General features: G+C 42.6%; 1 protein-coding gene across 1 annotated transcript in view; it reads left to right on the forward strand.

Moving 5' to 3' along the window:
- The first annotated feature begins 11,235 nt into the window (after positions 1–11,235).
- The window catches only part of PDZD8 (PDZ domain containing 8), a 62,609-nt gene continuing 56,025 nt past the window's right edge, over positions 11,236–17,819 (forward strand). The window contains exon 1 of the mRNA XM_068139281.1: positions 11,236–12,260. Coding sequence (XP_067995382.1) covers positions 11,365–12,260 — 896 coding nt within the window. The 5' untranslated portion in view covers positions 11,236–11,364. The remainder of the gene's footprint in view (positions 12,261–17,819) is intronic.

Raw genomic sequence — 17,819 nt, forward strand, 5'->3', positions numbered from 1 at the left:
TGGACACCCTAATACAAGAAAGACCTCAAGGTGTCAGAGTGGTGAGAGGTTGGACTCAATGATCTTTGAGGTCTCTTCCAACCTTAGTGATACTGTGATACTGTGAGTGGGTCCAGAGAAGAGCAACTAAGCTGGTCAAGGGCCTGTAGAACAAGTATGAGAAGAGGCCAAGGGAACTGGGATTGTTTAGTCTGAGGGGAGCTGAGGGGAGACCTTTTCATTCTCTACATCCACCTGAAAGGAGGTTGTCATGAGATAGGTCTTGGTCTCTTCTCCCAAGTAACTAGTGAAAGAGCAAAAGAGAATGGCCTTAAGCTGCACCATGGGAGTTTTAGGCTGGACATTAGGAAACAAAAAATCACTGAAAGGATTATCAGGCACTGGAACAGGCTGCCAGGGGAGGAGGTTAAGTCACCATCTCTGGATATGTTTAAAAGCTGTGTAGATGTGGTGCTTGGGGAAATGGCTTAGTTGTAGACTCTGCAGAGTAGGGTTATTGGTTTGACTTGATGATTCGAATGCCTTTTCCAACCCAAATGATTCTGTGATTCATGTCTAAGCTGTTCCAGAGATGGAGCAGGGGTGTATGGCTATTAATAGAGCAGATGACAGGTGAATACATTCTCATGCTCAGTGGCTTGTGCTCTTTCCAAAGTAGATCTTTTCTGTACAAACAGCATTGCCAGGCTATGTTTTAAGGATTTAAGCTAATGAAACAAAGATTAGCATCTAAGAAGTCTAATAACAAACTTAGGAGGGTTGGGCTATTTACCCAGCATGTGCATTTATATATTATTAATGAAATCCAAGACTTGCAGTAGATGCCTCTAGGTCTCCTATATCACTCCCATGTGTATAAATTATTCTTATTATTTGCTAAGCATGGGGCTGAGCTTAGCTTGCTTTCTACTTGTTTTACCTGCCTGAAATCTGCATTCCCCCCATGAAATGCTTTGCCTTCTGTAGGGGTGAGAAACCAGGGGAAAACAATCAGATTACCCTGAGATGACCAGCAAAAATGCTGGGTATGAGGAGGTCTGGGAAATCACCCCAGGCTTTAGGTGGCCCTTACACTGGAATTAGCAGGGAATGAAGCTCTGGGAACACAGGTCTGAAGGAGGAGTATGCAAGCAAAACCCACATGCTGCTCAGTTCCTCAGAAAACTATTATCACCCTTCTGATCCCTGAGATAAACCCAACTGTTTTCTGTTCTTCCACTCTCACCCAAGCTCTGCTCCTGAAGTGGTTCCTCCACTGCAGTGCTCGCAGCAGCGGTCATGGGGTCCTGGGGAGGCACCTTCTAGCTTCCTCTTCTTCCTCCTTACTGCTTTACCTGCTAACTCTGCCTCCCCTAGCCCTGCTCCCGAGCATGATGTGCCTCCCTAGCCTTTTGTTTTCTACCCTTTCTCCACTGCTTGTGTGCTACCAGTTGGGAAATCTTCAGCCACAACTTGCTCAGGTTTTCCACATTCGATCTGAAAGGAGACAGATCCTTTCTACTCCTGTAGCACTTCCTCCTTCTCCCAGAAGGAAAGGGACCTCTTACAGGTTCATTTTCCAGAGCAGCTCTGTGTTGATAAATAATTATGCAATATTTAGTGGTTATTTACTGACTGCAAAGAAAAGCAAGCCTGCAATGGTCTGCGGAAAAACAAGGCAGGGATCATTTTTTCAAGCCTTGACAAAGGAGTTGTGTTGGATGATTAGCTCACAGCAGCGAGTGCAGTGGAAAGTTAATAGCTGTAGTTAAAAAAACATGAACGTGAGCCTAGGGTAGGACGTTGTAAAATACCTGTTCTTAATGTTGCTAAGGAGACCTTTATTACAACCATTGTAGGTGATGTGCACTGATTGTACTCCACGTAGGTAACATTTCTCTCTTAGACTAGCAGAAGCTGACAATACTCCCACTTGTACGAGCTGGTATGTGGGAGCATACAGGTTGTGCAACTAAATGATGCTAAAGAGGAGGTTTGCTCAGCTTTTCAACTCTTAAAAACTCATAAATGTGCAGTTTTAGTACCCCATTAACAGTTTTTCACCCTTCCAGATCCCCCTAGTTTAATACATTCTGCCTTTTCTAAGGCAAAAAAAGGGCTTAGGATGATTGCAGCTGAGGTAATAAACGCAGCAATCTCATTATAAAAATAAGGGTGAGAATTCATATGGCTGAGCAGGAGCTCTCTTGGTTAAATCTGAGCAGTTTCAATGCATGGCATTCAAACAGAACTGTACTGACTGCAGCCAAGATTTTATTTATCTTTAGGTCTAGTAGATTAGGTCACAGCAGTGAAGGCAGAAAGTATTTGCTGGTGCTCATGTAGTTCCACGGGCTGCTCTAGTTACTTAATTTTTCTAATGCTGTTGAGAAAACGCTGCTGATCAAAAGTGGTTAAGTCAAAATCTTGGCAACACACCTCCAGGTTTTCATGACCATATTCTAAGCTTTCCCCATGCCAATAAAAACACCACCAGTCAGGAATGCAGCTCTCAGAACTTCAGTTTCACTTTTTATAGGACAGTTTTCACCTTCCTGGCTTCTTTTTTTTTTTTTTTTTTTTTTTTTTTTTTTTTTAATTTTTATTTTAGTTTTCTTTTTTGTTTTCTTTTTTCTTTCTCTTTTGCTTTTTATTTTAATTTTTTTTACTTTGATTTTTATTTTTTTCTTCTACTTTTTATTTTTCTTTTTAATTTTATTTTTATTTTCCTTTTTTATTTTTATTTTATTTTTATTTTCTTTTTTGTTTTATTTTTTCTTTCTATTTTCATTTTTATTTTCCTTTTTCTTTTTACTTTTTCTTTTTTCTTTTTCATTTTTGTTTTTCTTTTTCTTCTCCTTTTTCTTTTTCTTCTCCTTTGTCTTTTTCTTCTCCTTTTTTTTTCTTCTCCTTTGTCTTTTTCTTCTCCTTTTTCTTTTTCTTCTCCTTTTTTTTTCCTTCTCCTTTGTCTTTTTCTTCTCCTTTGTCTTTTTCTTCTCCTTTTTCTTCTCCTTTATTTTTTCCTTCTCCTTTGTCTTTTTCTTCTCCTTTGTCTTTTTCTTCTCCTTTTTCTTTTTCTTCTCCTTTGTCTTTTTGCCTTTTTCCTTTTTATTTTCCTTTTCTAAATTTTCCTTTTTCTTTTTCTTCCTTTCCCTTTCCCTTTCCCTTTCCCTTTCCCTTTCTCTTTTTCCTTTCCCTTTCCCTTTCCCTTTCCCTTTCCCTTTCCCTTTCCCCTTTTCCTTTCCCTTTCCCTTTTCCTTTTCCTTTTCCTTTTCCTTTTCCTTTTCCTTTTCCTTTTCCTTTTCCTTTCCCTTTTCCTTTCCCTTTCCCTTTTCCTTTTCCAATATTGACTCAGATTAAATAACCTTGTAGGGATGACACATCCTAGCAGAAATTAGTCAGGAGACCAAGCTTCTTTAGGGCTTGTTTCAGAGAAGTTTTACATTTCATATTGAAAATATTTACTTCATTTTTTCCATTTGTTAGACTAAGAGCTCAACAAGTAAATTCAAATAGAAATGGCTGGGCTGCACTTCAGGCTGCTGTGATTTTAGAGACATACTTCCAAAATTATTGGAATCACTGAAAAGTTGCAGGCTGGGAGGGGGGGGGCGGGGGGGGGGGAATTTCTAATTTGCTGCAATGCTGAGGACAACAGAAAAGTCTGTCACTTCCTTTAGCCTGCGGACTAGAATTTCACCTCCAGTTTCTCTAGTATTCACAGCATCATGGGATGCCTGGGAACAAAAGAATGGTAACTACATATAACCAAAACTGTATGAATACACATGAGTTTTGCCTTCTGGGTTAATGCAGCTACAATAATACCATCCATCCAAAAATGGGGGAAGTATTCTTCAGTTAAGAAGGGTTTGAATTATTTTCCCTGTCAGTAGTTTGGAAGTGAGAATGAAGAACAGTGATTTAAATCATAATATCACCGGGGGGGGGTTTATCTGGTTTTACTGATAATTAGACAAACATCAGAACACCACCTCCTCCCCCAATACTTTCCTATTTAGTTTTGGTACTATCCTTATCTAGGCAGTTTATGTAGCCCATTCCCCTGCAATGTCCTACTCGGTGAAAAGATAGGAAGCGTGGAAAAGCTATGGCACAGTCTCGGTGTTTAAGGATAAGGCAAGATCTCTCTGCTACTGCAGAGATAATGAAGCTGCCCAACTTGCAAAACGTTTGTCAAACTATGAGTTGCTTCTGGCCTTTCAAATGTCACTTTTTGGAGTGTGAACCATGAGGTCATGTTTCTGGGTGAATTTAAATTTGGCTGGTGTTTGCCTTGCTCCAAACAGCCTCTGAACAAAAGCAGCGCAGACAGCATGGTATGAAACCAGACTATTAAATAAACTCTAATGAGAGAAAGAGAGGAATTGTAACAGCTGCAATGTGTTACTAATGGCATTTGGAGAGATTTCAGTAATAGAGCTTTTTGTCTCACCTAGCTGAAGAGAATAACTCACAGTATGAGATATATGTAGCCTGGATTGATTTGTGTATGTATCACATGCATATATATATATATGTATGTATGCATGTATGTATGTATTACAATATGTTGCTTGGATATGTGTGGAATGACTATAATTTATCCTTAAATATAGTTTCTGGGCCACGTCTTGAAGAGTGGCAAAAAAATAAATGTGTTGTCAAAGGGATAAAACATGTCTAAAGAGTAGCCATGGGAGTCCACATGCATCTTTCCACCCTCTGAATATAGGAGCATCAATACAGGCATGGGAAGACTGTTGTGAAAACCTGCTAGGAGGAAGGTACAGAAACAACGATATGTAAATCAGTGTTTCTGTTTACCTTTCCCGGGCTTCCTGCCCACACAAAAGACCAAGCAACAAAAAGCCAATCTGCTTTTCCATGCTCACATGGCCTTGAGTTCATACAAGGAGTGGCCATCTTCCAGCTTGGCTGTGGGAACTGAGCTAACAGTTTCTCTACTTAGTGCTTGTCAGATTCATCTCTAAAGTAGATAGTTTTTAACCTCCAGATTTATTTACATCAAAATGCCTGGTCCAGCTTCCACTGCCTGGAACAAGTTATTTTCATTCTAGTTTAAGCTGTTAGAATTGGAGGAGGGAAAGTGAAAGGATCTCTTCAGGCATTTGTGAAAGGTTCAGCTTTGCAAAGATGTTTATGCATGCTTAGACAGACATCCTGTGTGGATGCTTATAAGCACCAGAAGCCCAAGGAGTCCCAGAACAGCAGTACTGCACTTACACAAACCACTCCTCCATAAAGAACGTAGATGACCTGACCACTAAAGTTCTTCTTTTTATTTTTTCTTTTAGGAGCTTGATACTATGTATGAAACTTGGAGGTAATCAGAGAGGTTAAGGTGAATAACAGAGAAATCCTAGAATCTTCCAGGAAACCTCATGGATTTAGGCTAGAAATTTCTGAGATACTCCACCCAGCTTGGGAGAATGAAGGCAGTTTCCCTCAAACTCCCCCCTGCCTTAGTTTTTCTTTCCAGCTGAGCCATCAGGGATACACAGGAGCTGCAAGCTGCTACAGAAACTCAAGACCTGCCACGGCATGTCACTGATCCCTGGACTGTAGCTGCTGAAATTGGATTACCAAGTATTTGCACAAGTAAGCACGCTCTTGAGAGCAGGACATAGATCTCAGGGCTCAGATTGTTGAAGTGCCAGGCGGTTCTTTGCCACTCCCCCCATGCAGCCCTTTCACCCTCGCTTCATGGCCATAAAGGCTAATAAAGTGCCTCTGCTCTGAGCCCAAATGGCGGCAGCATGGACACATGTTCAGCTCTGACCTTACTGCAGGGGTGGTAACCTCCTGCAGAAGGGAGGAAGCGTCTTGCTATAGCCTGATTTGCCTGAGCTTATCTGAAGGCTAATGAGACAGAGCAGGCGCTCAGCAACCAGCTGCTGCTGGGACCCGAGGCAGAAAATCCAGCCCAGTAACTAACTACCTGCAGACTGATGCAGGGAATTAGACTTTTAATGAAGGGCAAGTGAGGCACAAAGCCTCACAGGGACCCTCATCTCAAAAAATTATATTCATCCCTGAAGTGTGTATTAACTCTTTAGCCATTGAACTCTTACACAAACTCTAAATTGCTTTTTAATGCAGTTTTTTGAAGCATCTCCATTAGCCAGAGGCTGCTTTGGACTAATCTAGGAAGTGAGACAAATATTAATAAAAAAAAGCAAGATTGTGGAACATTGAAAATATATTGATCACAGTGCAATTGTACTTGAAATGTATTAGGGGAAGTAGCTAAGACAATCTCAACTCTGAAAAAGGTGATTTGGGAGCATGCGAGAGGGCCTCAGGGAGGCTGCCTCCAATTCTGACGAGAGATGGTGAATTTGCTTCGGAGGAAAAGGTACTTGAGTGAACATGAAATGACAAATGTGATAATTACTATCCCAAACATTTCACTTTCTAAAGCTTAAGCAAGCTCCCATTTACATGAATACCAGAAGTCAGTAAAGAAATGCAGGAAGAAGCACAATAATGTGGTAAGGCTCACTCGTGTCTGAGAATTCAAGAGCAGTTCCTGGACTTAAGATGTAACAGCAGGCAGGGAATAAAGGAAATCTACAGTTTGCCTTGGATACTGGTAATATAAAAAGAATGAATGTATTATATTTAGAATTAAAATGGCTTTTGCTGTGAATCTTGGAAAAGATATCTGAGAGCTGCAGTTCCTAAGTGGAGGATCTTGTTTCATGATATAATAAAAACCAGGGTCTGGGTGAGATAGCAATAGAATCCCTAATTAAGAGCCAGGATACTTTAAGCTTGAACATGAGCCTCTTGAAGTAAGTATCCAAAGCACCTTTACATCCAAAATGTTAAGCTCTTCATTAAACAAGCCAAACATACTTTTGATGGTAATTAAAGATGTGCTTCAGTCAAAATAGTGGATTTGCATTTGGGCCAAACTAAACCTTGGATGCAAACCTTCACTACTTTAGGTTTTAACATGTTCTGCTCAAAACTGCTTTGGCTCTAAGTCACTGTTACCAACCAACTCAAGTGCTTTACTTGCATGTGAGGCTGTAAAGCTGCTCATGAACGACAGGAGCATCCCTGTTGTGAGACAGATTGTATTGAACTGATTGTACTGGACTGGTAAAATGAGAAACAAAGTTTAAAATCTCTTCCAGATAGGAATGTGAATTTGTAGCATCTATATATTCAGCTAACCAACTGATTTTTTTCTTCTCCTACTATACACAGAATTCACAACTTCAAAGTACACTCTATTTTCCATCAGCTCTGAAAATGGAGGTTTAGGCATCTCATGCAAGATCTAACCGAAAAGCAACATTCGACACGCATTGCAACATTTCCCAGGACAGTGCTTCTACGATTACTGCAGAAAACCTGCTCCTGTGTTTCACCACCCTCAGTGTAAAACATTTCCTCCTTATATCTTGTCTAAAATCTCCCCTCTTTTAGTGTAAACTAAACCTCATTCCTCTCCTTGCTGCAGCAGGCTTTGCTAAAAAGATTGTCCCCATTTTTTCTCACAGAGCCCCTTTGAGTACTGAAAAGCTGCAATAAGCCTTCTCTTCTCCACACTGAACAACCCCCAACTCTTCAGAACTAGACCAGATCAGCAGCTCCCTGTGCATCCTGTCTGAAACTGTAGATGCCTGAGGACAATCAAAAGTAAAGGACACCCCCAGCAGCCTGTCACCAGTGTAACTTCTAGCAATCTTTGTATTTAACAGCCTTCAATGGATTTGCTTATTTTTCCCCCTCATGAATTTACCTAATCGCTTTCTAAATCCTGTTTCATGCAGCAGCATGAGAAGGATAATCTGATTTTGATCTCTAAGAGATGTAATACAAAACCAATAGGAGGTCCAGAAATGAATGAAATAATTTTGCCAACAGATATTGCAAAGGCAGGCAACAACTCCAGCCCAGTGATGAAGAAAATGACAAACCCCACGCATTACAAAACAACTCAGCACATCCTGCTTCAAAAAATAATCGAGTTAGACTACTTAAAAATATATATATTATTAAATGCACACATTTGGTGTCTTTTTTAATGTCTGTTTTTTATTTTAGTATTATTTTTTAAAAATTCTATTTAATAATTCCCAGCTGTTCAAAGTGCAAATAGCTGAGTATATTGTGCACCGTTTTATAAAGCTCTATGCAACCAGGGTGAAAACCAGCAAGACTCCACACACCTATTTATTGCAGCTTCCAGACCATGTAAATAGCAATTTCCAAATTGAAGCCAAAGTAAAATATGCTCTTAAAGGCCCTTTTTAGATGGTATTAAGATGAATCTGTGTTGGTTGTTTTTTTTTCTCCTCTACCTGGCACATTTAAGTAATTTCCTGAGCTCAATCCCATTCTGTTATACAACACTTTTGCACATCCTTTCTGTATTCCTGTTAAGGCATTTGCTGCTATTTCCCCTTTCTCTTTTATTCTTGTTGAAAATGCTAAAACATGCCTGATTCTTGCTTCATAACTTGCCATTAAGATAACACAGCTCCTGTTGAAAATGTTCCTGAGAGAGGAGAAAAGCGATTATTGAGCTGAACATTTCTGAGGCTCTTCAGCTGCCATCAGGTGCACAAAATGTGCCAAATTTCCCATTCTGCTTGTTTAACAGAAAATACTCAATTGAGACATCTGCAATGTGACTTCTAAGGGTTTTTTTCTTTTCCTCCTGCTGTTCATCCCGACCCAAACCCAAGGCTGCTCTTGCCTTTCTGAATATATTATTCCTTATCTGAAAAGCCATTTAGTTGCAAATCCAAACCCTTCCCATTCTTACTGTATTAGCCATGGTAAAGGCCCGTAACAGAGCGGCTCAAATGTTGGACTAATGACCTCTCTGGCATTTCTATAGAAATGCTCTGTTAAACACCCAGGCATTTCAACTTTCAGTCACAAGACCTATAAAAAATTCATACTCTGAATCTCTGGTTTCAAACCGCAGCGCTGCACCATTAAGAGCCTTTCAATCCTCTCGCCCTATACACTTTACAAAGGGGGAGGGGGAAGACAGCTTTTTCCTTCCCAGCATTTAAATTTCACTTTTTTTTTTTTCAGTAGCTCTGGAGGTTTGCAAAGAAAAAATAAAATCCCAAATATATGAGATTGAGTTTTCTTTTACTCTACTAAAAGACAGCATTATCTAAGAATGCTTTAGCTAAACATTTAACTATCATTCAAGTAGCTTTTCTCTTAATTCTGGCTGTCTTTCAGAAACCATAAAACTTCTTTTCAAGTCTGAAAACAAACAAAAAAAAAAGAGACTAGTCCTGACAAAGGGAAGCACCTATAAAAAACAATGTGTAGCCACCACGGTGCATTCTCCAGCAGTATGTATGGATTTGATCTAGCCTTTAGGTGAGTTTGCTGGATTAGACTAACAAGAGGTTTTGCAAGTAAGTTCACATTTTCCAGATAAAAAGATATGGTTATTTTATGACACTCCTGCAAACCAAATCTAAATATAATGGGTCTTTTGGATTGCTCTCCAAATGTTCAAAACAACAATGTGCACTTGCAGCCCGCAAAGCCAATCAGATCCTGGGCTGCATTAGGAGAAGTGTGGCCAGCAGGTCGAGGGAGGTGATCCTCCCCCTCTACTCAGCCCTGGTGAGACCCCACCTGGACTACTGTGTCCAGTTCTGGAGCCCCTATTACAAGAGGGATCTGGAGGTGCTGGAACGTGTCCAGAGAAGGGCCACAAGGATGATCAGAGGGCTGGAGCACCTCTCCTATGAGGACAGACTGAAGGAGTTGGGGCTGTTCAGTCTGGAGAAGAGAAGGCTCCAAGGTGACCTAATTGTGGCCTTCCAGTATCTGAAGGGGGCCTACAGGAAGGCTGGGGAGGGACTGCTCAGGATGTCAGGTAGTGATAGGACTAGGGGGAATGGAATGAAGCTGGAGGTGGGGAGATTCAGGCTAGATGTGAGGAGGAGGTTCTTCACCATGAGAGTGGTGAGACCCTGGAATGGGTTGTCCAGGGAGGTGGTCGAGACCCCGTCCCTGGGGGTGTTTAAGCGCAGGCTGGATGAGGCTCTGTCCAGCCTGATCTAGTGTGGGGTGTCCCTGCCCATGGCAGGGGGGTTGGAATTAGATGATCATTGTGATCCCTTCCAACCCTGAATGAAACTATGAAATTATGAAACTATGAAACTCTTCTCTGCATGTTCTTTCCACCCAGTGTAGCACTTCCTCGTGCTGTGTTTCCTCATTCTACCCTCATTCATTGCCTTTTAATGTAGTTTCTATAAATGTCCAATCTTCCTTGTCCTCAGGCTGATCAGCTGCCACTTGCCCTTCTTCCTGGATGGATTTTGTCTGTTTGCCTCCCCTAAATGGGTTATGAGCTTCCTCTTTGTCTTGTCTTCCGATTCCAATGAAGCTGCAGTCTGTCCTATGGAGTGGATGTCCTTGATGGTTGTAATAGTTCAGCCCTACACACAAGACAACAGCGATCTCATGGACAGCACAGGCTGAAACATGACGATGTTGTGCAAATTTCACCTATTTTCTTTCTATTCATTTCCTCCCTGTGTTGGTTGGGGAGTTTACTTTATTGTATGACATCTTTAAAGCATTAGTAAACAGATGAAGAGGATGGAACCAGATTTCAATCTTATCACCAAGGATAGCAGAGCTTGATGCTATGTCATCCGTGTTTTCAGCATCTCCTATCAGCAGGAAACCAAGAAGAGGTTCTACAAACCCACAGAACTCCCATGAAAACACATGTCGTCCCTCTGCCCCTCTACAGAGCAATTTTACTAAACCAATTAGCACCTGTCTGCCTATTTTTGAAAGTATTAAATGCCCTTTTCCACTCATCACTCTTATGCTTCTTGGGCAATGAAGCACGCGACGACACCAGCCACCTTGCCACAGGTGGGACGTTTTCCCTCTCCATCTCCCGCCTCTGCACTGATGCCTCAAATACCGCTGATGGCAACGGTATCCCGGCCCCTCCTCCCGAGTGATCGTGTCAAGGGAATGGTTTTGGAATCTCTCCCGCTCTGTCAATAGAGAGCGGCTGGGTCGCCAGCGCCTACATTGCCCACAACGCAGCCAGGCAACGATCCCTACGCGCACGCGCCCGCCGCCCTGCGACACCACCCTGAGCTGCGCTGTGACGTAACTCCCCGGCTCCGCCAATGATACCGCGAGGAGGGGAAGGCCGCCCCGCCGTTGGCTGGCCCCACCCTCGCCCCGCCCCTGGCCGCCGCCGCGGAGAGGGCGGTGGGGGGACCCGGATGAGGCTGCCTGGGGCGGCCGCGGCCGTTAAACGGCGGCCTGCGGGCGCGGCCCCCGCCATGGCGGCGGCGCGGTGAGGCCAGCGCGCTCGGGGCGCGGCGCGGGGCGAGGATGCTGCAGGTCTATGTGATCCTGCTGTCGGCGCTGGCCGGTTGCTTCCTCACCCTCCTGCTCCAGCTTCTGCTCCTCTACAGGAAGAAGCCAGAGACCCCAGGGGCGGACGGAGCGGGCGGTCGCCTCCTCTACTCCCGTGTTGCGGCTGACTGCACCCTCAGGGACTACCTCCAGGGCTCGGAGCAGGCCGGCAACCAGTCGTCTCCTGAGCCAGCCCCCGGCCCGGCCCCTGCCTCGGCCTCAGCGCCTGCCGCTCCCGCAGCTCCCCCGGGCCCGGAGCCCAGCGCCAAACAGCAGCAGCCGCCAGAGCCCCCTCCGGCTCCCTCCTCCCGCGAGGAGACGTGCCACTTCCTCAATGCCATCTTCTTGTTCCTCTTCAGAGAGCTCAGGGACACAGCCCTGGTCAGGAACTGGGTCACCAAGAAGATCAAGGTGGAGTTTGAGGAGCTGCTCCAGGCCAAGATGACAGGGAAGGTGCTGGAGGGACTCAGCCTTAGGGAGGTCTCTCTCGGCGATGTCCTTCCCATCTTCAAATCTGTCAAGCTCATTCATCCCGTGGTCTGCAACGAAGAGGGCGCCCCCGATGAGCTGGGCTTTGAGGTAGACCTGGAATACAACGGTGGCTTCCACTTGGCCATTGATGCTGACCTGGTCTTTGGCAAGTCGGCCTACCTGTTTGTCAAGATCTCCAGGGTGATGGGGAAGCTGAAGCTGGTCTTCACACGCCTGCCCTTCACACACTGGTCCTTCTCTTTTATGGATGACCCTGTGATACTCTTTGAAGTGAAGTCCCAGTTTGAAGGGCGGCCTATGCCGCAGCTCACTTCCATCATTGTGAACCAGTTCAAGAAAGTTATTAAGCGCAAGCACACCTTACCCAATTATAAAATCAGGTAAGATGCCCTGCCTCCCTCAATGGTACTTTGTGTGGCGTGCCTCAGAATCGCTCTTTTGTCTTAATAAGTGAAAAAGGAAATTTCGGTTGGCACTTCTGCAATAGAGGTGCTTGTACATTGTTGTCTGATAGCAAAACCTTTCTGTGAAGGTAAGGATCGTTCTCGGTTTATGGTGGGTGAAGAAGGCATTACACAGATCGTGACATGCCCCAAACTATATGTAATTAAATGACAAAGTTAGGAGGCATCTAAATTTGGGGGGCATCTAAATAGGACCACGATATCCCTGTTTGGAAAAGAGAGAGGGATGGATCTGTGGACAGCATGTGTGTTTGGGGTGTCCTTCTCCCAAGCTTTGGACACTGGCAAGCCACCTGGGCAAGACTTGTGGCTCACCTATAGAGGCAAGGTGATTGTCACTTAATGAAAGGATAAAGTTAATTCTCTTGGGTATTTGAGATCCCATGATAGATGATGTCCGCTTCAGGTTTGTTGAATTTCTTCAGGAACTTGAGGGAACTAAAAGTTGGTAAGAGAAGTATTGCCACAATCGTGGCATGTAAAACCACATTGGGAGACCTCTTGGTGTTTTTTGGTCTGTAGGACTTGATGTATATAAATGCATGCACTACAGCACAGACTGCATCATGCAGTGAATACAGTGACATGATGAGTGATACTTCTGCAGTGGAATTGGGAACCAGTATCTTTGCTTTGATTCCACCCCCGTTTCTGGTTAAAAGATACTGAATGTCTTAACCACTCTTCAGGTACCATGCTCTCTTTCAGCCGTGTGTCTTATCACTCTTGGGATACCTTGTTCCCTGCCTCTTTTGTTTATTCTTTGTAGCTTGCATTTTGTGTTAGGTAAGGATTTTTGGTTTATTTACCACATTTCTCTGAAATTCGTCAGAGATGAGTAACTGTAAATGCCTGTTTCAAGGGTAATTAGCTTTGTGGTGGTGTAATTTCTAAAGCTCTTTCACCTGGTTCTGCTGCAGTCTGTAAGCATTCTCATGGAAATGGGTGTGTGAAATATCCAAGATTTGGAAAAATCCTGACAGGACAATAAGTAATACCTTCAAGTAATGTCGTGGTGTTCTCAGATGTTGAGGTACTGAATTGCTCTCCAGAAGAGGGCAACTGCTGGACAGCAGGGAATCTGTCCAGGGTGAGTTTGCTTCCATTGTCTTACTGTGTTGGAAAGAGGCTGAAGGTGTTAACTGTGGAGAAGAGCCTAAAGGAGAGGCTGGGATGACACAGTGATGGCGCAGAGTGAGTGTGGCATAATAAGGGTGCAGACCTCTGTAGAAGTAGTGAGTACTGTCAGCATACTTAGGAGAGCAGATGATGTTTATGCTCTCTAGACAAGTTTTTAGGGTGCCTGTGGAATCAGTATTGTGTGCTCCACCCCTTCAGCAAAGCAATACAGACATCACCTTTCCTTTGGGAGATGCACCTGGGCAGTAGGGTGCTCTCGTTATTTAGAAGCAAGGAATTTTTCACCTATTTCTCAAACTTTCTGAGCCAGAAAGAATGGATGAGGCATGTGTGAGCCACTACCATGTTAAAGGGACTGGAAGGGAAAAATAAGGAAAGAAGCCAGTGGAGCACAGTGCTTGAGACAGAAATGAGAAGTGTGAGGCTAGGAGGTAACTGTCACTGAAAACAATATAGGAAGCATTAAATTGTTACAGATCTAAGAATGAACTGTTACATTGTTTTCCTGAAGTTAGCAGGGGTTGTGGCTTTGTGAATGCTTGAGAGGGAAATACAGTATCATAGCTGCTCTTTACACTAGGTAGTAGGCTGGTAGCTAACAGTGGGTGGCAGGTGTTCAGTGAAACAGTGTCCCACCCTGCATGTGGTGCTTTTGACCTTTGAATTTTATGCCATGTTCTGCACACGTCATTCTGACATACTCCGTGGTGAAGGAGGAAGGCAGGACACTAAGCTTAATGCTCATCAATCAAATTGTCTTAAGGGAGGATGATTGAGTCAATGGTTGTCCTAACTGTCTAGAATTTTGCCTTTAAGGCTTCAAGTGGGAACACAGACCCGTGTGTGGCAGCTCTTAGCTAAGAACCCTTAGCTTTCAACAGTTGCCCGAGGTTTTGTGGAACACAGTTTGCAAACGTGTTCTCCAGCAGCATGTCTCTTGAGTTTATGCAGGTAGATCCCTAGACAGCAAAACTGGTGAACAGCTGAGTAGTATGCCACTCCTACCTGGTGGCATAGTTGAGAATTGACATACCATGGTGTAGGTGGTATGGAGAACTAAGTTGGAAAACCAGACTCCCTGCTGATAAGATGCAAAGTTTGGTGACTCAAGTAGAATTTGTAAGAATGCATTGACTTGGGATTATTTCGTTGTAGATGGTAGTTTTGCTTGTAAATACAGCTCCACTTGCTTCCACCTGAGCTGGTCTGGTAAATTTAATGTGTGTGTGTGTGGGGAATTTTCAACCCACCACAGTATGTTAATATATTCCTTGGCAGAACGTATAGAAAGAAGTCAGAGTTTCACAACTGGTGAATAACCTGTTAACCTTACTTAAAGCTTCACAATTTCTCATCGAGGGAGAATGTGCTTATCCTCCCTCCATTTTTGTGGCCTGTATGCCGTTTGTTGAAGTACATAGTATTTACTTCCGTGTGTAGTTCAAAACCTTTTTGATGTCTCCCTACTCATGCTCAAGTAACTTTGTAAATAAACCTTTGAAAGGCGGTAATTACAACCTTGTAAACAAGCGCTTGGAGCTGAGGAGTTCCTTTTCAGCTGGTTAAAAGGGGCACTTTGTTACCTTGCTGCCTTTCAGATTGCAGGCCACTAGGGAGTTTTATCTTGTTTCCGGATGCTAAGTAGCATTAAAAATTAAAATGTGCCATTTGCTGTGTGCTTCGGGCAATTTCTAGAGGTTATTGCTTGGTAGTGAAGGGCGAAAGAAGAGGACTTTTGCCGGTAGTTGATTTTGAACGTCTTGCAATAACATCTCTGTGATTTAATAGTGAAATATGGCATTAGAAACCTATTGTCATCATGTGTGTGCTGCCTGTTGCTGCAGCCAAATTTCTACACGTAGACTTTTGTGCTCTTTCCAGTGAAGTACAAAATTTGGTGCAGCAAAGCAGTCATTAGCAAGGTCATCTTCTCTTGTATCATCTGTTGCTAGGAGTGCAATGTACCTAACTGCAGCTTGAACGTGGAAGGAGGTGTCCTGCATCTCTGGTGCACTCTTAAATCTCAGAGAAGTGCATTCTGAAGTGCACCCAGCATTTTTATGTGCAGTTTTCTTCATAAAACCAATTTTCTACTCATTGAAAAGGGAGGGATGCACTTTGTGGATAAACAAATAAGTAGCAATTTACATTTTATTCTAAACTTTTCTCTTTAAGGGATGTGTTTGTGTCCTGCAAAGCACCCTATTTGGAAGCTGCTTTGCCACTGAATGGTGACTGCTGTCTCATGTAGTAGGATTTGGTTAACTCTGGAAGCAAGGCTGCTGGTAAATTTCAGGGAATGGTAGGCTTTTTTCTGTAGGCATGGTTGGTAAAAGGGTTTGTGCAATTCAGTTGAGAGTAGCAAGAGTTACTACTATTTATAATTCACTTTAAGGTGTTTGTTGTTCCTTTGTAATAGAAATGCAAACAGCTTTTCTGTAAGCCTTGTGATCTCTCAGAAGTTCTTTGTTCAGATGTGGGAAAGACCTAAAAGGGCTTTTTTTTTCCCTTCTCCAATATACATAAGTTCTGGTGTAGTCTTGAAAAACTAGACAACTGTCAGTGAAGATTTTTCTTTATACAACTAGCTCAAACCTCAGTAAGGTAATAAAAACCTGTAAGCATTATTTATTTGGCTCTACATGTTCCATAACTCTACTTGAATTAACTGTTTACATTGTTTTGCTTTGGTGTTTTTGTTTCTCAAGACCAGGGAGTGGAGCTTGAGAATGAGCATGGAAAACCTTGACTTAGCTGGTTTTGATGTCAGCTGTTGGTGTTCTGCAGAACAGCCATAGACCCACCATCTGTGTCTTGCTGTCCCAGAATCTCTAATGCTAGCATTCTCAGGAGCCATACTCAGTCAGTCTTGCCCATAGACATAGCTTGATGTGACCCTTTCTCATACAGGTTTCTGTTAGTAGAGCAGGATGGTAGATACAAATGATCAGCACAAAGTGGAGTTGATTTAGTGTCCTGCATCCAGCAACAGTTCTTTAAAAGTAGTGCTATAGACTTTGTTCATGTTTGGTTTAGTTTTTAATAGCAGGACAGAGTGGTTAACACTAAGCTGTAGTTACTAGCTTTGCCATAGCATGTTTAGTATTCACAGACACATAATAAGGACTGTTTCAAGTGTCCATCTCCTTGCTTGCTTATGCTCTTGATGTTGTTGTGGGGTCATCTCTGTTAGGTCTCCAATAAGCTGTATCTTGCTAATTAATCTATTATTAAACTGCTAATTAATCTATTATTAAACTGCTTATTAATGGCAACCTTGATACTCTCCCCATCATGTCAGGTGTATAGGTTGTTGTCCTGTCTAGCCTGGCCTTAACAGTCAGCTGTAGTTTTGTTTTGAAGAGGTCCTGATTTTGCTTTAAGAAGGTTTTGTACAGCTTTGGTTTCAGGACAGTGAAAATACACTTTGCCATAATGAAGATAAAGTCCTTTGTGTGTATGAAAATGGTGAGGAGGAAGTACTTGCAGTCTGGTCTCCCTCTAGACTTTAATTTCCTAATATTTCTTAATCTGTATGGGGGGGGGGTGGAAATAATCTGGCAGCTACAAGGTTTTATCTAAATGTAAGGTCTTGCAAGTTCATCCATTTAGCTTCAGAGCAGGTTATTGCCAAAGCAGTGAGTCAGTTCTGTATGTTTTAAGAACACTTGGTTTCTCAGTTTAATTTAAAAAAGCTTGTAATTTGTGTTGATACTAGCCTGTTTGAGAAGCTACACCTTGCTTTGCTTTAATGCATGCTACCACTGAGGGGAATAGCTTTCTTTCCCTTAGAAGTAATTCACAAAGGATTGCTTTTAACATTTCTACATCGGGTATTTAGCCGACTTCCTGAGGTCCCTTTCAACATGAATTATCCTTAGAACTGATCATTTGCAACCTAATTAGTCATATTGAATAGTTCTATGCTTTATTTGGGAGCTGGGGCTATATTGAATTACACAGGGAAGAATAATTAGAAAAGCCTATTTTAATTTGCCATTATGGAATGCAATTTGAGAGTTACACAGCAGTTTCTTATTTTTGGCAGAACTTAAGTAGCTATTGATTTGGAGTGTGTTTTATAATAGAAATGACTTCATAATGCTGTAATAGAGGTATTGGAAAAGGTATTAAATTAAAGAAAGTGTGTTTATATGTATGTATTATTCATATGATGAGGTTATACTGAGAGAGTCAGAAATAATAGTAGAGCTTGGGAATGTGAGCATGTCTTAACTGCAGAAAACAGCAGCCTGTAGCTCTAGCTGCTTTCCCTACAGCTTCTCCAAATGGGAGAGGATATGGAGATTCTTTTCCTAAGTGGCTTTCTACTGG

This window comes from Melanerpes formicivorus, unplaced genomic scaffold (assembly GCF_026170545.1).
Source record: "Melanerpes formicivorus ecotype bairdi unplaced genomic scaffold, bMelFor1.0.p_v2 SCAF_6, whole genome shotgun sequence".
NCBI lineage: Eukaryota > Metazoa > Chordata > Aves > Piciformes > Picidae > Melanerpes > Melanerpes formicivorus.